Source organism: Lampetra fluviatilis, chromosome 68 (genome assembly GCF_964198595.1).
Source record: "Lampetra fluviatilis chromosome 68, kcLamFluv1.1, whole genome shotgun sequence".
NCBI classification, from domain to species: Eukaryota; Metazoa; Chordata; class Hyperoartia; order Petromyzontiformes; family Petromyzontidae; genus Lampetra; species Lampetra fluviatilis.
In genome coordinates this window covers 2,285,539-2,309,593 of record NC_136342.1, presented here as the reverse complement: position 1 = coordinate 2,309,593, position 24,055 = coordinate 2,285,539, and the positions used below count along the sequence as shown (strand labels likewise).

Here is a 24,055-nt window from a genome sequence, read left to right as displayed (position 1 = left end):
AGAGGCAGGAGAGAGCTAAAGGGAGAGGCAGGAGAGAGGCAGGAGAGAGAGCTAAAGGGAGAGGCAGGGAAGAGAGCTAAAGGGAGAGGCAGGAGAGAGCTAAAGGGAGAGGCAGGAGAGAGCTAAAGGGAGAGGGGAGAGAGAGCTAAAGGGAGAGGCAGGAGAGAGGCAGGGGAGAGAGCTAAAGGGAGAGGCAGGAGAGAGCTAAAGGGAGAGGCGGGAGAGAGGCAGGGGAGAGAGCTAAAGGGAGAGGCAGGAGAGAGCTAAAGGGAGAGGCGGGAGAGAGGCAGGGGAGAGAGCTAAAGGGAGAGGGGAGAGAGAGCTAAAGGGAGAGGCAAGAGAGAGGCAGGGGAGAGAGCTAAAGGGAGAGGCAGGAGAGAGGCAGGGGAGAGAGCTCAAGGGAGAGGCAGGGGAGAGAGCTAAAGGAGAGGCAGGGGAGAGAGCTAAAGGGAGAGGCAGGAGAGAGGCAGGGGAGAGAGCTCAAGGGAGAGGCAGGGGAGAGAGCTAAAGGGAGAGGCAGGAGAGAGCTAAAGGGAGAGGCAGGGGAGAGAGCTAAAGGGAGAGGCAGGAGAGAGCTAAAGGGAGAGGCAGGAGAGAGCTAAAGGGAGAGGGGAGAGAGAGCTAAAGGGAGAGGCAGGAGAGAGGCAGGGGAAAGAGCTAAAGGGAGAGGCAGGAGAGAGCTAAAGGGAGAGGGGAGAGAGAGCTAAAGGGAGAGGCGGGAGAGAGGCAGGGGAGAGAGCTAAAGGGAGAGGCAGGAGAGAGCTAAAGGGAGAGGGGAGAGATAGCTAAAGGGAGAGGCGGGAGAGAGGCAGGGGAGAGAGCTAAAGGGAGAGGCAGGGGAGAGAGCTAAAGGGAGAGGCAGGAGAGAGGCAGGGGAGAGAGCTAAAGGGAGAGGCAGGAGAGAGCCAAAGGGAGAGGCAGGGGAGAGAGCTAAAGGGAGAGGCGGGAGAGAGGCAGGGGAAAGAGCTAAAGGGAGAGGCAGGAGAGAGCCAAAGGGAGAGGCAGGAGAGAGCTAAAGGGAGAGGCAGGAGAGAGCTAAAGGGAGAGGCAGGGGAGAGAGCTAAAGGGAGAGGCAGGGGAGAGCTAAAGGGAGAGGCAGGAGAGAGCTAAAGGGAGAGGCAGGAGAGAGCTAAAGGGAGAGGGGGAGAGAGCTAAAGGGAGAGGCAGGAGAGAGCTAAAGGGAGAGGCAGGAGAGAGCTAAAGGGAGAGGCAGGAGAGAGCTAAAGGGAGAGGGGGAGAGGCAGGGGAGAGGCAGGGGAGAGAGCTAAAGGGAGAGGCAGGAGAGATAATCTAAGATGCGCATGTGAAGAGAACGGGAGGGAGAGCGAGCGAAAGAATGGCGCACAGCAAAATGATGACGGCATGGAGGGAGAGGGAGAGAGGGGGAGAGGGAGGGGGAGAGGGGTAGGGAGGGAGGGGGAGGGAGGGAGGGGGAGAGAGGGGGAGAGGGAGGGGGAGAGGGGTAGGGAGGGAGGGGGAGGGAGGGAGGGGGAGAGAGGGGGAGAGGGAGGGGGAGAGGGGTAGGGAGGGAGGGGGAGGGAGGGAGCGGGAGAGAGGGGGAGAGGGAGGGGGAGAGGGGGAGGGAGGGAGGGGGAGGGAGGGAGGGGGAGAGAGGGGGAGAGGGAGGGGAGAGGGGTAGGGAGGGAGGGGGAGGGAGGGAGCGGGAGAGAGGGGGAGAGGGAGGGGGAGAGGGGGAGGGAGGGAGGGGGAGGGAGGGAGGGGGAGAGAGGGGGAGAGGGAGGGGGAGAGGGGGAGGGAGGGAGGGGGAGGGAGGGAGGGGGAGAGAGGGGGAGAGGGAGGGGGAGAGGGGGAGGGAGGGAGGGGGAGGGAGGGAGGGGGAGAGAGGGGGAGAGGGAGGGGGAGAGGGGGAGGGAGGGAGGGGGAGGGAGGGGGAGAGAGGGGGAGAGGGAGGGGGAGAGGGGGAGGGAGGGAGGGGGAGGGAGGGAGAGGGAGAGAGGGGGAGAGGGAGGGGGAGAGGGGGAGGGAGGGGTAGGGAGGGAGGGGGAGAGAGGGGGAGAGGGAGGGGGAGAGGGGGAGGGAGGGAGGGGGAGGGAGGGAGGGGGAGAGAGGGGGAGAGGGAGGGGGAGAGGGGGAGGGAGGGAGGGGGAGGGAGGGAGGGGGGAGAGGGGGAGAGGGAGGGGGAGAGGGGGAGGGAGGGAGGGGGAGGGAGGGAGCGGGAGAGAGGGGGAGAGGGAGGGGGAGAGGGGGAGGGAGGGAGGGGGAGGGAGGGAGGGGGAGAGAGGGGGAGAGGGAGGGGGAGAGGGGGAGGGAGGGAGGGGGAGGGAGGGAGGGGGAGAGAGGGGGAGAGGGAGGGGGAGAGGGGGAGGGAGGGAGGGGGAGGAGGGAGGGGGAGAGAGGGGGAGAGGGAGGGGGAGAGGGGGAGGGAGGGAGGGGGAGGGAGGGGGAGAGAGGGGGAGAGGGAGGGGGAGAGGGGGAGGGAGGGAGGGGGAGGGAGGGAGAGGGAGAGAGGGGGAGAGGGAGGGGGAGAGGGGGAGGGAGGGGTAGGGAGGGAGGGGGAGAGAGGGGGAGAGGGAGGGGGAGAGGGGGAGGGAGGGAGGGGGAGGGAGGGAGGGGGAGAGAGGGGGAGAGGGAGGGGGAGAGGGGGAGGGAGGGAGGGGGAGGGAGGGAGGGGGAGAGGGGAGAGGGGGGGAGAGGGGAGGGAGGGAGGGGGAGGGAGGGAGGGGAGAGAGAGGGAGAGGGAGGGGGAGAGGGGGAGGGAGGGAGGGGGAGGGAGGGAGGGGGAGAGAGGGGGAGAGGGAGGGGGAGAGGGGGAGGGAGGGAGGGGGAGAGAGGGGGAGAGGGAGGGGGAGAGGGGGAGGGAGGGAGGGGGAGGGAGGGAGGGGGAGAGAGGGGGAGAGGGAGGGGGAGAGGGGGAGGGAGGGAGGGGGAGGGAGGGAGGGGGAGAGAGGGGGAGAGGGAGGGGGAGAGGGGGAGGGAGGGAGGGGGAGAGAGGGGGAGAGGGAGGGGGAGAGGGGGTGGGAGGGTGGGGGAGGGAGGGAGGGGGAGAGAGTGGGAGAGGGAGGGGGAGAGGGGGAGGGAGGGTGGGGGAGAGAGGGGGTGAGGGAGGGGGAGGGGGGAGGGAGGGGGGGAGTGGGGGAGAGGGAGGGGGTGAGGGGAGGGAGGGAGGGGGAGGGAGGGAGGGGGTGAGGGGGAGGGAGGGGGAGGGAGGGGGAGGGGGAGAGGGGGAGGGAGGGAGGGAGAGGGAGGGGAGCGACGGAGGAGACAGGGAGAAGGGAGAGAAAGACGGGGAGAGGCAACGGGGAGAGAGAGATTCGTGAGAGAGATTCGTGAGAGAGAGAGTGGGGAGAGAGAGAGAGAGATTCGTGAGAGAGAAGAGAGGTAACGAGGGAGGGAAGGGAGAGGCAAGGCAGGGGGAGGATCGAGAGAGAGAGCGGCAGAGAGAGTGGGGGGGAGAGTGGGGGGAGAGTGGGGGGAGAGTGAATATGAGATAGAGGGGAGAGCATTGCGAGAGGGGTTGGGGAGAGACGCGGCCGCAGAGACGGGGAGAGACGGATCAGAGTGAGAGACACAGAGATATAGACACACAGACACACACACAGACACACATACAGACACACACAGACACACATAGACACACAGACACACACATAGACACACACATAGACACACACACAGACACACACAAAGAGAGACACACAGACACACACATAGACACACACACAGACGCGCACACACACAGACACAGAGAGACACACAGACACACACACACAGACACACATAGACACACAGACACACACATAGACACACGCATAGACACACACACAGACACACACAAAGAGAGACACACAGACACACACATAGACACACACACACAGACGCGCACACACACACAGACACAGAGAGACACACAGACACACACACGCAGACACACACACACACAGACACACACACACAGACACACACAGACACACACAGACACACAGAGAAACACAGCCATAGAGACGCAGAGAGACAAAGATACGCATGCACGGACGAGACACAGACACACACAGAGACACACACACGGGCGAGAGACACGTTGAGACACAGGGAGACAGACACAGACAGACACACAGAGACACACACGGGCGGGCGAGAGACGGTGAGACACAGGGAGACAGACACAGACACACAGACAGACACACACAGACAAACACACACAGACAGACACACACAGACAGACACACAGACAGACACACACACACAGACAAACACACACAGACACACACAGACACACACAGACACACAGAGAAACACAGCCGTAGAGACGCAGAGAGACAAAGATACGCATGCACGGACGAGACACAGACACACACAGAGACACACACACGGGCGAGAGACACGTTGAGACACAGGGAGACAGACACAGACAGACACACAGAGACACACACGGGCGGGCGAGAGACGGTGAGACACAGGGAGACAGACACACACAGACAGACACACACAGACAAACACACACAGACAGACACACACAGACAGACACACAGACAGACACACACACACAGACAAACACACACAGACAGACACACACATACAGCCACGCAGACACACACAGACAGACAAACAGACAGACACACACAGACAGACACACAGACACACACACACAGACCAGACACACAGACACACACACACAGACACACACGCTCCCATATACCCGTGCGCCACGTCCATCCCAACCAGGCTAGGTGCATGCAGCACTCCCCCCCCCCCCCCGTTCGTCCAATAGCGAGCGGCCCTTCTCAACCGGAGCGAGGAGTAAACGGTCCGGTAACGACACCCCCCCCACCACCCCCCCCCCACCACCCCCCCACCACCCCCCCCACCTACCCCCCCACCACCCGCCCCCCCACCACCCTCTCCCCCACCCCCACCCACCTACCCCCCATTACCCAATCCTCCTTCCACCCACCTACCTCCCCCACCTACCCCCTCCCCCCACCTCCCCCCCACCACCCTCCCCCCACCTACCCCCCTCCCCCAACCTACCCCCCTCCCCCCACCCCACCTACCCCCTCCCCCACCTCCCCCCCACCACCCTCCCCCCCACCTACCCCCCTCCCCCAACCTACCCCCCTCCCCCCCACCCCACCTACCCCCTCCCCCACCTACCCCCCTATCACCCTTCACCTTCCCTACCAACCCCCCCACCACCCTCCCCCCCACCTACCCCCCTCCCCCCAAACTACCCCCTCACCTACCCTCCCCCACCTACACCCCCCACCACCCTCCCCCCCACCTCCCCCCCCCCACCCTCCTCCCACCTCCCCCCCCACCACCCTCCCCCCACCTACCCCCCCATCACCCCCTCCCACCCCCACCACCCTCCCCCCACCTACCCCCCCATCACCACCCTCCCCCCACCTACCCCCTCCCCCACCTACCCCTCTCCCCCCCACCTACCCCTCCCCCCCCTTCCACCCCCTCCCCCCACCTACTCCCCTCCCCCACCTACCCCCTCTCCCCCCACCTACCCCTCCCCCCCTTCCACCCCCTCCCCCCACCTACTCCTCCATCACCCCCTCCCCCCACCTACCTCCCTCCCCCCACCTACCCCTCCATCACCCCCTCCCCCCACCTACCCCCCTCCCCACCACCACCCCCCCCCACCCCACCTACCCCCCTCCCCCACCTACCCCTCTCCCCCCACCACCGTCTCCGACGTCTGTGAAAGCCCAGCTAACCCCGCTGGAGGAAGGACCTTACCGTGCCGACGTTCCGTGCTCGGGGGCAAAAGACGCCTTGGAACGAGCGTGGCCTGCTGCCTGTGACACCGCCGCATACCAAAAAGCAAACGGCGGTACGTGATGCAGGTTTTGTTGTTGTTGTTGTTATCTGGGTTAGATCGCGTAAAGATATAAATGCTGCGTCGACACGGCCAGATGTAGATGCCAATGGTTCTTCACGTTCTGCAGATGTAGATGCCAATGGTTCTTCACGTTCTGCAGATGTAGATGCCAATGGTTCTTCACGGTTTGCAGATGTAGATGCCAATGGTTCTTCACGTTCTGCAGATGTAGATGCCAATGGTTCTTCACGTTCTGCAGATGTAGATGCCACTGGTTCTTCACGGTCTGCAGATGTAGATGCCAATGGTTCTTCACGTTCTGCAGATGTAGATGCCACTGGTTCTTCACGTTCTGCAGATGTAGATGCCAATGGTTCTTCACGTTCTGCAGATGTAGATGCCACTGGTTCTTCACGTTCTACAGATGTAGATGCCACTGGTTCTTCACGGTCTGCAGATGTAGATGCCACTGGTTCTTCGCGTTCTACAGATGTAGATGCCACTGGTTTTTCATGTTCTGCAGATATAGATGCCACTGGTTCTTCACGTTCTGCAGATGTAGATGCCACTGGTTCTTCACGTTCTGCAGATGTAGATGCTACTGGTTCTTCACGTTCTGCAGATGTAGATGTCACTGGTTCTTCACGTTCTGCAGATGTAGATGCTACTGGTTCTTCACGTTCTGCAGATGTAGATGCCACCGGTTCTTCACGTTCTGCAGATGTAGATGCCACCGGTTCTTCACGTTCTGCAGATGTAGATGCCACTGGTTCTTCACGTTCTGCAGATGTAGATGCCACTGGTTCTTCACGGTCTGCAGATGTAGATGCCAATGGTTTCTTCACGTTCTGCATATGTAGATGCCACTGGTTCTTCACGGTCTGCAGATGTAGATGCCACTGGTTCTTCACGTTCTGCAGATGTAGATGCCACTGGTTCTTCACGGTCTGCAGATGTAGATGCCAATGGTTCTTCACGTTCTGCAGATGTAGATGCCAATGGTTCTTCACGGTTTGCAGATGTAGATGCCAATGGTTCTTCACGTTCTGCAGATGTAGATGCCAATGGTTCTTCACGTTCTGCAGATGTAGATGCCACTGGTTCTTCACGGTCTGCAGATGTAGATGCCACTGGTTCTTCACGTTCTGCAGATGTAGATGCCAATGGTTCTTCACGTTCTGCAGATGTAGATGCCACTGGTTCTTCACGTTCTACAGATGTAGATGCCACTGGTTCTTCACGGTCTGCAGATGTAGATGCCACTGGTTCTTCGCGTTCTACAGATGTAGATGCCACTGGTTTTTCATGTTCTGCAGATATAGATGCCACTGGTTCTTCACGTTCTGCAGATGTAGATGCCACTGGTTCTTCACGTTCTGCAGATGTAGATGCTACTGGTTCTTCACGTTCTGCAGATGTAGATGTCACTGGTTCTTCACGTTCTGCAGATGTAGATGCTACTGGTTCTTCACGTTCTGCAGATGTAGATGCCACCGGTTCTTCACGTTCTGCAGATGTAGATGCCACCGGTTCTTCACGTTCTGCAGATGTAGATGCCACTGGTTCTTCACGGTCTGCAGATGTAGATGCCACTGGTTCTTCACGTTCTGCAGATGTAGATGCCACTGGTTCTTCACGTTCTACAGATGTAGATGCCACTGGTTCTTCACGTTCTGTGGATGTAGATGCCACTGGTTATTCACGTTCTGTAGATGTAGATGCCACTGGTTCTTCACGTTCTGCAGATGTAGATGCCACTGGTTCTTCACGTTCTACAGATGTAGATGCCACTGGTCCCTTCATGTTCTGTAGATGTAGATGCCACTGGTTCTTCACGTTCTACAGATGTAGATGCCACCGGTTCTTCACGTTCTGCAGATGTAGATGTCACTGGTTCTTCACGTTCTACAGATGTAGATGCCAAATGAGTACCTGGTGATATGCCTAAATATCGCTACGAATGAAACGAAGGCGGGTGTGTGTGGTTCTGGCCACGCACCACCCCCACACACTCCACCTCGTGTGCGGCAGTGCCGGCCTTCATAGGCGCTTCTGCTGCTGCCACTCGCTACACGGTGGAGGGTCTATCCTGTTCTTTGGGTCTTTCGGTAAAGTCACGTCGATAGGTTCAAAGAAAATAACAAAAAAATTACAAAAAACAATCGTAGCTTTTTCGTTATTTTTGGTTATTTTCTTTGAACCTATCGACGCGACTTTACCGAAAGACACAAAGAATATGAATCCCTGCGGTCACGAAAGCTTTAGGCCGAGGTCTTTCCTTTGCCCTTGTACATTTCTGCACACTGCAGTGACTGCGGCTACCTCCACCACCACCACCACCCCCCTCTGCGAGGCAGAGGTCGCAACCGGGTACCCGATACCCGTACCCTACCCGTACCCGGCCGGGTACGGGTACCCGTTTGCGACCCTGGTGCGGCCGGGTACGGGTACGGGTAGGCCGTAAGTCACTGGTGAGTCACCGTTTGTCACTCATTTCGGGTAGGGTACGGGTACGGGTAGGGAACAAGTACCCGTACCCAGCCGGGTACGGGTACCCGTTTGCGACCCTGGTGCGGCCGGGTACGGGTAAGGAATCAAAACACGTTTGCGACCTCTGCTGCCAGGTCACTGCGGTGGAGGAGCAGGAGGAGGAGCAGGGGAGGGGTGGTGTTGGTGGCAGCGGTGGGTATCGTCAGCGTCGCGGTTGGTCATTCGCGGCCAGAGAGAGAGCGCCCCGCCGAGCCACCGACCCGACCGGAAGATTTGGCATGGCTCCGGTGACGGCGTTCGCCGCGCTGACCCTCGCATTGCTGGCCGGGGGGTCCGGCACGGCCCCCGGGAGGGTTCGGGGCTGCCGCAGAAGCCCAGGAGGGCCCCCGCGAGGATCGTCCAGCTGGGCGCTGTGCTTAGCTCGTCGGCGCACGAGGCCATCTTCCGGGAGGGCCGTGTGGGCGGCCAACCGTCGGCTGGGCCTGAGGCGGATCCAGCTGAACGCGACGGCCGTGACGCAGCGGGACAACGCCATCAAGATGGCGCTGGCCGTGTGCGAGGAACTGATCAGCAAGCAGGCGAGAGGGGGCGGTACCCGTGGGCATGGCGGCGGCGGCGGTGTTGTCGGTGTCGTCGGCGTCGTCGTTTTTGTCGTCGTTGTTGTCGTCGTCATCGCCGTCGGCGTCGTCATCATCGGCATCATCGTCGTCATCGTTGTCGTCGTCATTGTCGTCGTCGTCGTTGTTGTCGTCGTCGTCGTCGTCGTCATCGTTGTCGTCAGCGTCGTCATCGTCGTCGTCATCGTCATCGTCGTTGTCGTCATCGTCGTTATCGTTGTCGTCATCGTCGTCATCGTCGTCGTCGTCGTCGTCGTCCGTTGTCGTCGTCGTCGTCGTCATCGTCGTCGTCGTTTTCGTTGTCATCGTCGTCATCGTCGTCGTCATCGTCGTCATCATTGTTGTCGTCTTCGTCGTCGGCGTAGTCATCGTTGTCATTGTCATCGTTTTCGTCGTCATCGTTGTCGTCGTCGTCAGCGTTGTCGTCATCGTCATCATTGTCGTCATCATCGTCATCATTGTCGTCATCATCGTCATTATTGTCGTCATCGTCGTCATCATCATCGTCATTATTGTCGTCATCGTCGTCGTTTTCGCCGTCATCGTTGTCGTCGTCATCATCGTCGGCGGTGTCGTCATCGTCATCATCATTGTTGTCGTCTTCGTCGTCGGCGAAGTCGTCGTTGTCATTGTCCTCGTTTTCGTCGTCATCGTTGTCGTCATCATCGTCGTCAGTACTGTCGTCATCGTCATCATTGTCATCATCGTCATTATTGTCGTCATCGTCGTCATCATCATCGTCATTATTGTCGTCATCGTCGTCGTTGTCGTCGGCATTGTCGCCATTGTCGTCATCATCATCATCGTCGTTATTGTCACCATCGTCGTTGTCAACGTCATCGTCATCGTCATTGTTGTCGTCGTCATCATTATTGTCGTCGTCATCGTTGTCGTCGTCATCGTCATCGTGACCATCGTCACGATCCTCGTTATCGTTATCGTCATCATCGTCATCACCATCGTCGTCGTCATCATCGTCGCCATTTTCATCATCGTCGTCATTGTCGTCATCGTCATCGTCGTCATCGTCGTCATCGTCGTCACCGTCACCGTCATCGTTGTCGTCATAGAACACTCCTCGACTTACGAACGGTCTTGCTCCCCCGTGGGATCATGCTCATTGGTCGGAAGGTTCGTAAGTCGGGACGTCATTTCGCACTGTATTGAAATGCACACACGGCCGACGTTCTAAAATGTAGTTAACGGTTCGACAACAAAGGGGGAGCTTTGTTAAACTCACGAGTTGCACGTTTAAAAATAACTATCGTACGGGAAGTTCGTTCGTATGCGCGAAGGGTTCGTAAGTTGGGGACTGCATGTAATAATCGTCATCGTCATGGCCGCTCGTTGGCATCGTTCCATTGGCTCGCCCATTCACCAAAACCACGCGACCAGTCAGCTACCTGAGTCATCCACTCAGTCACCCACCGACCCACACACTCACCCATCCATACACTCACCCACCCACTCAATTTATCCACCCCACCCACACACTCTCCCACCCACTCATTCATCCACCCACCCACACACCTCCCCACCCACCCAACACTCTCCCTCCCACCCACCCACACACCCCCACCCCCCACCCATACACCTCCCACCCACTCATCCACTCACTCACGCACGCACTCACCCAACCTTCACCACCCCACCCACTCCCCCACCCACCCACCCACACACTCCCCACCCACCATTCACTCACCCACCCCACACACCTCCCACCCACCCACCCACACCACTCCCCCACCCACCCCACCCACCCTCCCACCCACCCACCCACCCCCACCCACCCACCCCACTCTCCCACCCCACCCACCCACCCACCTCCCACCCACCCACCCATACACTCCCCCACCCACCCACCCACCCACACACCTCCCACCCACCCACCCACTCTCCACTTCCGCATCCACCACCCACAAACACTCTCCCACCCACCCACCCACCCACCCACACACTCTCCCACCCACCCACCCATACACTCCCCACCCACCCACACACTCTCCCACCCACCCACCCACACACTCCCACCCACTTTTCACTCACCCACCCACCCACCCACTCTCCCACCCACCCACCTACACACTCTCCCACCCACCCACCCATACACTCTCCCACCCACCCACACACTCTCCCACCCACCCACACACTCCCACCCACTAATTCACTCACCCACCCACCCATCCACTCTCCCACCCACCCACCCACTCTCCCACCCACCCACCCACACACTCTCCCACCCACCCCACTCTCCACCCACCCACCCACTCTCCCACCCACCCACCCATACACTCTCCCACCCACCCACCCACCACACTCTCCCACCCACCCACCCATACACTCTCCCACCCACTCATCAACTCACTCACATGCACGCACTCACCCAACCTTTCACCCACCCACCCACTCCCCCACCCACCCACCCACACACTCTCCCACCCACTCATTCACTCCACCCACCCCACACACTCTCCCACCCACCCACCCACACACTCTCCCACCCACCCACCCACACACTCTCCCACCCACCCACCCACACACTCTCCCACCCACCCACCCACCCACCCACTCTCCCACCCACCCACCCACTCTCCCACCCACCCACCCACTCTCCCACCCACCCACCCACACACTCTCCCACCCACCCACCCATACACTCTCCCACCCACCCACACACTCTCCCACCCACCCACCCACACACTCCCACCCACTTATTCACTCACCCACCCACCCACTCTCCCACCCACCCACCCACTCTCCCACCCACCCACCCACTCTCCCACCCACCCACCCACACACTCTCCCACCCACCCACCCATACACTCTCCCACCCACCCACACACTCTCCCACCCACCCACCCACACACTCCCACCCACTTATTCACTCACCCACCCACCCACTCTCCCACCCACTCTCCCACCCACTCATCCACTCATTCACCCACCCACACACTCTCCCACCCACCCACCCACACACTCTCCCACCCACCCATACACTCTCCCACCCACCCACACACTCTCCCACCCACCCACCCACCCACCCACACACTCCACCACTCATTCACTCACCCACCCACCCATCCACTCTCCCACCCACCCACCCACTCTCCCACCCACCCACCCACATACTCTCCCACCCACCCACTCTCCCACCCACCCACCCACTCTCCCACCCACCCACCCATACACTCTCCCACCCACCCACCCACACACTCTCCCACCCACCCACCCATACACTCTCCCACCCACTCATCCACTCACTCACGCACGCACTCACCCAACCTTTCACCCACCCACCCACTCTCCCACCCCACCCACCCACACACTCTCCACCCCACCCACCCATACACTCTCCCACCCACCCACCCACCCACCCACACACTCTCCCACCCACCCACACACTCTCCCACCCACCCACCCACCACACTCTCCCACCCACCCATACACTCTCCCACCCACTCATCCACTCACTCACGCACGCACTCACCCAACCTTTCACCCACCCACCCACTCCCCCACCCACCCACTCTCTCACCCACCGTTCCCCTTTCGCATCCACCCACCCACACTCTCCCATCCACCCTCCCACTCATCCACCCTCCAACTCATCCAACCTCCCACTCACCCATCCTCACGCTCATCCACCCACCCACCCATCCAACCTCCCGCCCACACATCCAGCCGTTCAGCAATCCACTCACCCACCCGTTCCGCTACCCACCCATCCACTCACCCACCCACACACCCATGAATCTGCGTGGCGATCTGTATGTATGTGTAGTCAGCGATTTAAAGCTTTCGTGACTGCAGGGATTCATCTTCTTGGTTCTTTCGGTAAAGTCACGTAGAAGGGAAATAATAAAATAATACATTTTAAACATAATAAAATACAATTCTCACGACGTTTCGGCCACAACGCAAGCAGCCGTCCTCAGGTGAAAAAAAGACAGCGTCTGAATTTCATTCAAACATTTCGAACAGACACACATATTCACAAATTTCCCTTTTATTTCTTTAGAAGATAATATTGGTCGCGAAAGCCTACTGCGTGTTAAGCTGTTGGAGGCCACGCGAATTGCAAATCGTTGCCTTTTGGTTTTGCTGAGCGTCTGGATAAGATTTGGGGTGGGGGTGGTTCTGCGCTGTCAACGGATGCGTGCTTTAGGCAGTCAGGTCACGTCTCACAGATGGAGGGGAGAGAGAGAGAGAGAGTCTGGGTCTCGCTTTGTGTCTCTGTGTGTGTGTAGGGAAGACGCGATTGTGTATGAACGTGTGTGTGTGTATGCGTGTGTGTCTCTGTGTGTGTGTGTGTCTCTGTGTGTGTGTCTCTGTGTGTCTTTGTCTCTGTGTCTGTGTGTGTGTGTGTGGGGAAGACGCGATTGTGTATGCACGTGTGTGTGTGTATGCGTGTGTGTCTCTGTGTGTGTGTGTCTCTGTGTGTGTGTCTCTGTGTGTCTTTGTCTCTGTGTCTCTGTGTGTCTCTGTGTGTGTGTGTGGGGAAGACGCGATTGTGTATGAACGTGTGTGTGTGTATGCGTGTGTGTCTCTGTGTGTGTGTGTGTGTCTCTGTGTGTGTGTCTCTGTGTGTCTTTGTCTCTGTGTCTCTGTGTGTGTGTGTCTCTGTGTGTCTTTGTCTCTGTGTCTCTGTGTGTCTCTGTGTGTGTGGGGAAGACGCGATTGTGTATGAACGTGTGTGTGTGTATGCGTGTGTGTCTCTGTATGTGTGTGTCTGTGTGTGTGTCTCTGTGTGTGTGTCTGTGTGTGTGTGTCTGTGTGTGTGTCTCTGTCTCTGTGTGTGTGTCTCTGTGAGTCTCTGTGTGTGTCTATGTATGTGTGTCTGTGTGTGTGTGTCTGTGTGTGTGTCTCTGTCTGTGTGTGTGTCTGTGTGTGTCTTTGTTTGTGTGTGTGTCTCTGCCTGTGTGTGTGTGTCTGTCTGTGTGTCTCTGTGTGTGTGTCTCTGTCTCTGTGTGTGTGTCTGTGTGTGTGTCTGTGTGTCTGTGTGTGTGTCTCTGTCTCTGTGTGTGTGTCTGTGTCTCTGTCTGTGTGTGTGTCTCTATCTGTGTGTGTGTCTGTGTGTGTCTCTCTGTGGTGTGTGGCTGTGTGTTGTGTGTCTCTGTGTGTGTGTGTCTCTGTGTGTGTGTCTGTGTGTGTGAGTCTCTGTGTGTGTCTGTGTGTGTGTCTGTGTGTGTGTGTGTCTGTGTGTGTGTCTCTGTCTGTGTGTGTGTCTGTGTGTGTCTCTATCTGTGTGTGTGTCTGTGTGTGTGTCTGCGTGTGTGTCTCTGTGTGTGTGTGGGGAAGACGCAATTGTGTATGCACGTGTGTGTGTGTATGCATGTGTGTCTCTGTGTGTGTGTCTCTGTCTCCGTGTGTGTCTCTGTGAGTCTCTGTGTGTGTCTATGTGTGTGTGTCTGTGTGTGTGTGTCTGTGTGTGTCTCTGTCTGTGTGTGTGTCTGTGTGTGTCTTTGTTTGTGTGTGTGTCTCTGCCTGTGTGTGTGTGTGTCTGTCTGTGTGTCTCTGTGTGTGTGTCTCTGTCTCTGTGTGTGGGTCTGTGTGTGTGTGTCTGTGTGTGTCTGTCTGTGTGTGTGTCTCTGTCTCTGTGTGTGTGTCTGTGTCTCTGTCTGTGTCTCTGTCTGTGTGTGTGTCTCTATCTGTGTGTGTGTCTGTGTGTGTCTCTCTGAGGGGAGAGGCCAATGGGCATTGGCCCTCCCCCCCACAGCACTGCCCCCCCTCCCCCCTGTCGTGGGCAGTGCTGTGGGGGGAGGGGCCAATGCCCATTGGCCTCTCCCCTCATGGCGTCTGTGACCACCACAGTGGCTAAACGGGGGCTCTGGACGGGTGCGAGGGGCTGGTAACCCCTCCACCTTCAATTAACCACCACTAAACTACGAATTAAACATAAACCTGTAATTAATAAGCTTGTGCCGGAGGCCCCCGGGGGGTCAGGCTTTTATGACGTCTCCTGGCCAAACCCCATTTGGCGGAGCCAGGAGATTGAATTTTCACCCTCGGGGCTCCTCCAGAAACAACGAAAAACCATTGCGGATGGCCACGTGGAATGTTCGAACACTCACTGCGGAGGAGAGGCTGCCACTCCTCTGTCGGGAGCTGGACCGGTACCGCCTGGATCTCTGTGGCATTCAGGAGGTCCGGTGGACCGGTTCTGGCTCCTGCCACCATGAGGGGTGGACAGTCCTCTACTCGGGGCAGGAGAATGCCAAACAACAGGGTGTGGCTCTTCTTCTGAACAAAAGAATGAAGGGGGCGTGGGAGCGTGGCGGTGAGGTGTGGGAAGCTGTAAGCCCCAGGATACTTTGGGCTCGCCTTCCCATCAACCAGAGGCGAGGAGTGGTGGTCGTGGTTACTTATGCCCCCACCGAAGACGAACATCCGTGGAGGGATGCAGGCAAAGCCGATGAGTCAGACGCTTTCTATGACCTCCTGTCACAGGTGCTGGCTAAAGTGGCCACTCGGGACAGAGTCATCTTGTTGGGTGACTTCAATGCCCGAGTTGGTCATGATGCTGGCACCTGGTCTGGAGTGATTGGAAGGCATGGGCCAGATCAGCTCAATAATAACGGTAGAAGGCTGCTAGATTTTGTGCAGCCCATGGGCTTGTAATTACCAACACGCTCTTCCGGCATCGGCGCATCCACACAACATCATGGATACATGCCGGGTCCAAGCAAGAACATCTGCTGGACTACATAGTGACGGACCAGCGGATGCGAGCCCATGTCCTTGACACCAGGACCCTACCGTGGAGCTGATCTGACCTCTGACCATCGACTAGTCATCTGTAAGATGCGCCTGCCATTCTTCCACTCCGGTGGTGGGTGTACACCCAGGACCCCCATTCCAACCAAAAGTGGCCTGGTCTCAGCTAGCTGATGAAAGTTGCAAGCGAGAATTTCATCATTGCTTGCAGCTGGGGTTGGCATCGTCCCCCACTCCACCCTGATGTCGAGGGGTAAATGGGCGAGGTTTAAGACTGTGACTCATGCAGCTGCAATGGCTGCTTTGGGTAACGCGGTCCAGACCTCCCCAGAAACCCTGGCTGACAGAGGAGGTGTTCAGGTTAATTGAGAAAAAGCGACAGGCCCACTCTCATCGCCTACAGCATCCCACGTCGGAGAATGAGGAGGTTTACCGCAGCCCTTCGCTCGGAGGTTCGGAGAGCCGTAAGGCGCTGTAAGAGATGGGTGGTGTGGTCGCGGGTTGCTGAGGAGATGGAGTCTGCCTCAGTGGCCCCGCGATCACAAATCACTATTTAATTCCATCAAAAAAGTAACCTGCAGCGCCACACCTATTACCATCATTAGAGGAAAAAACGGTGATCCAATCTCCGACCCCCAGGAACAGGTTTGCAGATTTGCTGAGCATTTCTGCGAGGTCCTGGGGGAGGGAAAATCTCTCAGCCAGGAAAACATCATGGCACAAAAGTGGGGATAACCCTGCTGAGGGCTGCGGTGCCTCAAATATTGGAAGAGGTCACCCCCTGTGAGTGGCTGGCTGAGGTGCCAGCTGTTGAGGAAGTACTGAGGGCGATCCGGAGTCTGAGACCAGGGAAGGCACCGGGCAGAGATGATTCTCCCAAGCGAAATGCTGAGGGAGGGTGGCGTTTGTGCACAGACTGCCCTATATGACATCATAACAACAGTCTGGACCACTGGACGGGTTCCGCAGGACTGGAAGGATGCCCTGGTGGTCCCCCCTCTTTAAGAAGGGGGACCGTACCGACTGTAACAACTACAGGGGCATCTCACTCCTCAGTGTGCCGGGTAAGGTCCTGGCAAGGATTATTCAACATCGCCTTGCTAGGCACGCTGAGGAGAGGCTTGCGGAGCCCCAATGCGGTTTCAGGAAAGGGCGGTCCTGCACAGATGCCATATTTTCTGTCCGTCTGCTCCAGCAGAGGTGTAGGGAATTTCAAAAAGACCTACATCTCTGCTTTATTGACCTGGTCAAGGCCTATGATACCATCAGTAGGACTGCGCTCTGGGTTGTTCTTCGTGCTTTCGGAGTCCCTGACCCTCTGCTCACGATCATTAAGGACCTTCATGATGGTGAGCGGGCCCGGGTAAAACTACGTGGCCGGGAGTCGGAGCCTTTCCCTGTACACCTTGGGGTGCGACAGGGATGTCCTCTGGCTCCCACATTATTTAACATCTATTTCGACTGCGTAGTTCGTGAAGCCTTCAAAAGCTGTACCGGGGGAATTACCATTTGGTACAGATATAATGGGAGGCTGATCGACGCCCGGGTGCGATCAAGGGATGGCTCCCTATTGGTCAACCACGTTATGTATGCCGATGATTTGGTAATAGCTGCTCATTCAGAAGAGGAGTTGGAGACGCTGCTGCTGAGACTGGAGTGTGCCACCAAGAGGTGGGGCCTTACCATCAGCCCCACCAAAACTAAGCACCTGCCTGGGTATTTTGTACCATCGGGCACTCCACCCCCACAACTCCCAATCGGTGATGGGGCAGTTGTGGAGAGAGTGGAGAGTTTCCCATACCTGGGCAGTGTGCTTATGACCGGCTCCAGTTTATCAGCAGAGGTCTCACTCCGAATCAGTCGAGCGGCAATATCTTTTCATCGGTTGCGTAACGCTGTGTGGAAGCTACCTGGTCTGTCGCTCCGCACGAAGCTTCAGGTCTTCTCGGCCACGGTCATTCCCTCCCTTCTCTACGCTTGCGAAACGTGGACCCCCCTAGTGGAGCATCTTCGCCGGTTGGAAACATTTAGGCTGGCCTGCCTACGATCCATCCTGGGTTTAACCAGGCTGGATTGTGTGAGGAGCTCACAAGTCCTTGAAAGATCTGGGCAAAGTCCCATCAGTGAGCTCCTCCGGCAGGCAAGGCTGCGTTGGCTGGGTCATGTAGCCCGCATGCCCAGCCACCGCATGCCTAAACAGCTTTTGTTCGGCCGGATCGAGGGGGCTAAACGGGCGCGGCACGGGCTAGAGAAGAGATGGAGTGATGTGGTACAGGAGGACGTGGAGCTGAGTGGACTTGCCGATGACTGGTACCAGCGGTGTCAAGATCGGCCTCAGTGGAGGAGGCTCGTGAAGGACGCTACTGGGCAGTTGGAGGCAGTCGCCCTCCAACAACAACGGAGGGCGGAGGAGCGACGCTCACAACAACGAGCGGAGCGCCGGGTGGCTAAAGCACAGCAAGTTGGCACAGTAGGGGGCACAGGTGGTGGATCAGCCAGTCATCTCGGTCATCTCGGTCAGTCGACCCGTGGCACCTGGGTCTGCCCCGTGACCTCCTGCCAGCGGGCGTTCGACACTTCACGTGGCCTCAGGGTGCACATGGCCTGGCACAAGCGTCGTGGTGACGTCACCGCCACTTAGTGGCGAATGGCGGTTGTTGTTGTTGTTGTTGTCTCTCTGTGTGTGTGGCTGTGTGTGTGTGTCTCTGTGTGTGTGTGTGTGTCTCTGTGTGTGTGTCTGTGTGTGTGTCTCTGTGTGTCTCTGTGTGTGTGTGGGGAAGACGCAATTGTGTATGCACGTGTGTGTGTATGCGTGTGTGTCTCTGTATGTGTGTGTGTCTGTGTGTGTGTCTCTGTGTGTGTCTGTGTGTGTGTGTGTGTCTGTGTGTGTGTGTCTGTGTGTGTGTCTGTGTGTGTGTTTCTGTCTGTGTGTGTGTCTCTGTCTGTGTGTGTGTCTGTGTGTGTGTGTGTCTGTGTGTGTGTGTCTGTGTGTGTGTTTCTGTCTGTGTGTGTGTCTCTGTCTGTGTGTGTGTCTGTGTGTGTCTGTGTGTGTGTGTGTCTGTGTGTGTGTGTCTGTGTGTGTGTGTGTCTGTGTGTGTGTTTCTGTCTGTGTGTGTGTCTCTGTCTGTGTGTGTGTCTGTGTGTGTGTCTCTGTGTGTGTCTGTGTGTGTGTGTGTGTCTGTGTGTGTGTATGTGTGTCTGTGTGTGTGTGTGTCTGTGTGTGTGTCTGTGTGTGTGTTTCTGTCTGTGTGTGTGTCTCTGTCTGTGTGTGTGTCTGTGTGTGTGTGTCTGTGTGTGTGTCTGTGTGTGTGTGGGCGGAGCGGTAGTGTAGTGGTCAGCGCGCCACACTACGAACCCAGCGAACCGAGTTGGATTCCAGCTCACGGCCAACACCGCTGACAATGATCTGAACCGGTCCTGGGCCTCCTCCCCTAGGTCGACTCAGCCTCAAATGAGTACCTGGTGCGGTGTGTAGCAAACTGCCCCACGAGGGAGACAAAAATTCAGCAAAAAAAAAAATTCACCAAGAAAAAAAAACTTCAGCAAACTAAATAAATTCAGCAACAAAACAAATAAGTTGAGCAAAAAAAAATTTCAGCAAAAAAAAAACTTCAGCAAAAAAAACATGTTCTCGCTGTGGTTTTCCCACCTGGCGATGATTGCTTGTGTTGCGATCGAAACGTCTCGATTAATTTCTCTTTTATTTTATACCCACGTGACTTTACCGATAGAACCAGATTATTATGGAAAAGCTTCAAATCGAGATTGAACGACTATTCGTTTCCGCCTCCCCCCCTCTCTCTCTCTGCCTCTCCCCCTCTCTGCGTTGTCCACGCGAAAGGTTCACGCGATCCTGGTGAGCCACCCGCCCCACCCACACGAGCACATGAACCCCACCCCCGTTTCCTACACCGCTGGCTTCTACCGCATCCCTGTCATTGGACTCAGCAACCGCCTCTCCATCTACTCGGACAAGGTGCGGGGTGGGGGTGGTGAGGGTGGGGGGGGTGGTGGGGGGGTGGGTGGTGGTGAGGGGGGTGGGGGTGGTGGGGGGGTGGTGAGGGTGGGGGGGGTGGTGGGGGGGTGGGGGTGGTGAGGGTGGGGGGGGTGGTGGGGGGGGTGGGTGGTGGTGATGGGGGTGGTGGTGGTGGTGAGGGTGGTGAGGGTGGGGGTGAGGGTGGGGGTGGTGGTGGTGGCGGGGGTGGTGGTGGTGGTGGGGGTGGTGGTGGTGGTGAGGGTGGTGGTGGTGGGGTGGTGGGGGGGTGGGGGTGGTGGTGAGGGTGGTGGTGGTGGTGGGGGTGAGTGGTGGTCGGGGTAGTGGTGGTGTAATTGGTGGGGGTGGTGGGGGTGGATGGTGGTTGTGGTGCTGGTTGTGGTGGTGGTGGGGGTGGTGGTGCATCACCACACTAACAACCACTCCTCCTCCTGCCTCTCCCCTCTATCACCACCATCACCACCACCACCATCCTCTCCTCCTCCTCCACCGCTCCTCCTCCTCCACCTCTCCACCTCTCCTCCACCACTCCTCCTGTCTCTCCCCTCCATCACCACCACCATCACCACCATCATCATCTCCTCCTCCTCCACCGCTCCTCCTCCTCCACCTCTCCACCTCTCCTCCACCACTCCTCCTGTCTCTCCCCTCTATCACCACCACCACCATCACCACCATCATCATCTCCTCCTCCTCCTCCACCGCTCCTCCTCCTCCACCTCTCCACCTCTCCTCCACCACTCCTCCTGTCTCTCCCCTCTATCACCACCACCACCATCACCACCATCATCATCTCCTCCTCCACTCCTTCACTCCCCCTCTCCCCGCAGAGTATCCACCTGTCCTACCTGCGCACGGTGCCGCCGTACTCGCACCAGGCCCTGGTGTGGTTCGACCTCATCGAGCACTTCAAGTGGGGCCACATCGTCCTCATCGTCAGCGACGATCACGAGGGACGCGCCGTGCAGAAGCGCCTCGAGAAACTCCTCGAAGAGGAGGAGATCAAAGTGAGCTCCTCTCGGTGGTGGTGGTGGTGGTGGTTGTTGTGGTGGTGGTGGTTGTGGTGATGGTGGTTGTGGTGGAGGTTGTGGTGGGGGTGGTGGTGGAGGTGGTGGTGGGGATGGGGAGCGGTAGTGTAGCGGGTAGTGTAGCGGTTAGTGTAGCGAGTAGTGTAGCAGGTAGTGTAGCGAGTAGTGTAGCGGGTAGTGTAGCGAGTAGTGTAGCGAGTAGTGTAGCGGTTAGTGTAGCGAGTAGTGTAGCAGGTAGTGTAGCAGGTAGTGTAGCAGGTAGTGTAGCGAGTAGTGTAGCGAGTAGTGTAGCAGGTAGTGTAGCGAGTAGTGTAGCGGGTAGTGGGGGTGGAGAGCGGTAGTGTAGCGGTTAGTGTAGCGAGTAGTGTAGCGGGTAGTGTAGCGGTTAGTGTAGCGGTTAGTGTAGCGAGTAGTGTAGCGGTTAGTGTAGCGAGTAGTGTAGCAGGTAGTGTAGCGAGTAGTGTAGCAGGTAGTGTAGCGGTTAGTGTAGCGGTTAGTGTAGCGAGTAGTGTAGCAGGTAGTGTAGCGAGTAGTGTAGCGAGTAGTGTAGCGGTTAGTGTAGCGAGTAGTGTAGCGGTTAATGTAGCGAGTAGTGTAGCAGGTAGTGTAGCGAGTAGTGTAGCAAGTAGTGTAGCGGTTAGTGTAGCGGTTAGTGTAGCGAGTAGTGTAGCAGGTAGTGTAGCGAGTAGTGTAGCGAGTAGTGTAGCGGTTAGTGTAGCGAGTAGTGTAGCGGGTAGTGGGGGTGGAGAGCGGTAGTGTAGCGGTTAGTGTAGCGGTTAGTGTAGCAGGTAGTGTAGCGGTTAGTGTAGCGAGTAGTGTAGCAGGTAGTGTAGCGGTTAGTGTAGCGGTTAGTGTAGCGAGTAGTGTAGCAGGTAGTGTAGCGAGTAGTGTAGCGAGTAGTGTAGCGAGTAGTGTAGCGGTTAGTGTAGCGAGTAGTGTAGCAGGTAGTGTAGCGAGTAGTGTAGCGAGTAGTTTAGCGAGTAGTGTAGCAGGTAGTGTAGTGGTTAGTGTAGCGGTTAGTGTAGCGGTTAGTGTAGCGAGTAGTGTAGCAGGTAGTGTAGCGAGTAGTGTAGCGAGTAGTGTAGCAGGTAGTGTAGCGAGTAGTGTAGCGAGTAGTGTAGCGAGTAGTGTAGCGGGTAGTGTAGCGGTTAGTGTAGCGGTTAGTGGGGGTGGGAGCGGTAGTGTAGCAGGTAGTGTAGCGAGTAGTGTAGCGAGTAGTGTAGCGGTTAGTGTAGCGGTTAGTGTAGCGGTTAGTGTAGCAGGTAGTGTAGCGAGTAGTGTAGCGGGTAGTGTAGCGGTTAGTGGGGGTGGAGAGCGGTAGTGTAGCGGTTAGTGTAGCAGTTAGTGTAGCGAGTAGTGTAGCAGGTAGTGTAGCGAGTAGTGTAGCGAGTAGTGTAGCGAGTAGTGTAGCAGGTAGTGTAGCGAGTAGTGTAGTGGTTAGTGTAGCGAGTAGTGTAGCGGTTAGTGTAGCGGGTAGTGTAGCGGTTAGTGTAGCAGGTAGTGTAGCGAGTAGTGTAGCGGGTAGTGTAGCAGGTAGTGTAGCGAGTAGTGTAGCAGGTAGTGTAGCGGGTAGTGTAGCGAGTAGTGTAGCGGTTATAGTAGCGAGTAGTGTAGCGGTTAGTGTAGCGAGTAGTGTAGCAGGTAGTGTAGCGGGTAGTGTAGCGAGTAGTGTAGCTGGTAGTGTAGCGTTAGTGTAGCGGTTAGTGTAGCGAGTAGTGTAGCAGGTAGTGTAGCGGTTAGTGTAGCAGGTAGTGTAGCAGTTAGTGTAGCGAGTAGTGTAGCAGGTAGTGTAGCGGTTAGTGTAGCAGGTAGTGTAGCGTTAGTGTAGCGGTTAGTGTAGCGAGTAGTGTAGCAGGTAGTGTAGCGGTTAGTGTAGCAGGTAGTGTAGCGAGTAGTGTAGCGAGTAGTGTAGCGGTTAGTGTAGTGGTTAGTGTAGCGAGTAGTGTAGCGGTTAGTGTAGCGGTTAATGTAGCGAGTAGTGTAGCGAGTAGTGTAGCGGTTAGTGTAGCGAGTAGTGTAGCAGGTAGTGTAGCGGTTAGTGTAGCGAGTAGTGTAGCGAGTAGTGTAGCGAGTAGTGTAGCAGGTAGTGTAGCTGGTAGTATAGCGGTTAGTGTAGCGAGTAGTGTAGCGAGTAGTGTAGCAGGTAGTGTAGCGGGTAGTGTAGCGGTTAGTGTAGCGGTTAGTGTAGCGAGTAGTGTAGCGAGTAGTGTAGCGGTTAGTGTAGCGAGTAGTGTAGCGGGTAGTGTAGCGGGTAGTGTAGCGGTTAGTGTAGCGAGTAGTGTAGCAAGTAGTGTAGCGGGTAGTGTAGCGGTTAGTGTAGCGAGTAGTGTAGCGAGTAGTGTAGCGGTTAGTGGGGATGGGAGCGGTAGTGTAGCTGGTAGTGTAGCGAGTAGTGTAGCGGGTAGTGTAGCGGGTAGTGTAGCGGATAGGGGCCGTCCGTAAATGACGTCACGCACCTAGGGGGGGTGGGGGCCGGGGTCAGGCATTTGTGACGATGTGTGACGAGGGTGGGGGGGTGGTTGAGAAATGTGACGTCACATCATAAATAAATATAGACAACACATTCTACTTAATTAAATAGACTTTAATTAAGTAGACAGCGCCACATTAAATACGCACTACGATAACAATAGTTTAAAGCGATTTTAAGCATGTTTTGTATTTTTTTTGGGGGGGCAGAGCTTTGTGACGTCATATTTGAGGGGGGGGGGTCTGACTTTTTGTGACGTCGTGTGACGATGGGGGCGGGGGGGGGTCAAAAATCGTCCAAAATCGCGTGACGTCATTTATGGACGGCCCCTTAGCGCTACGAACCCGGCGGCTCGGGTTCGATTCCCGCTCACAGCCGACACCACCGGTTGACGATGATCTGAACCGGTCCTGGGCCTCCCCTAGGTCGACTCAGCCTCAAATGAGTTACCTGGTGCGGTGTGTGTAGTAAACATCGCCACTGGGGAGACAAAGGCGGTCGGGCGTGGTGCTGGCCACCCACCCCCTCGTGTGCCACAGTGCCGTTCCGGCCTTCATAGGTGCTACTCGCTAACAGCACTTGCCTCTATAGTCTGTTACAGGCTACACGGGGGAGCTTTGTCTTTGGTGTGGGGTTAGGGGTGGGGGTCAGGGTGGGGGTCAGGGTGGGGGTCAGGGGTGGGGTCAGGGTGGGGGTCAGGGTGGGGGTCAGGGGTGGGGGTCAGGTTGGGGGTCAGCGTGGGGTCAGGGTGGGGGTCAGGATGGGGGTCAGGTTGGGGGTCAAGGTGGGGGTCAGGATGGGGGGTCAGGGTGGGGGTCAGGGTGGGGGTCAGGGTGGGGGTCAGGTTGGGGGTCAGGGTGGGGGTCAGGGTGAGGGTCAGGGCTGGGGTTAGGGGTGGGGGTCAGGGTGGGGTTGTTGTGGGGGCTTGCTGTGGGAGTTTGCTCCACATTCAGA

The 24,055-nt window shown here is 57.4% G+C and overlaps 1 protein-coding gene across 1 annotated transcript in view; it reads left to right on the top strand.

Annotated features, from left to right (window-relative positions):
* Positions 1 to 24,055, top strand: part of GRIN1 (glutamate ionotropic receptor NMDA type subunit 1) — a 94,459-nt gene that overhangs the window by 3,916 nt on the left and 66,488 nt on the right. Inside the window, 5 exon segments of the mRNA XM_078882952.1 lie at positions 5,675 to 5,800; positions 8,413 to 8,729; positions 8,731 to 8,856; positions 19,451 to 19,585; positions 20,434 to 20,610. Coding sequence (XP_078739078.1) covers positions 5,675 to 5,800; positions 8,413 to 8,729; positions 8,731 to 8,856; positions 19,451 to 19,585; positions 20,434 to 20,610 — 881 coding nt within the window.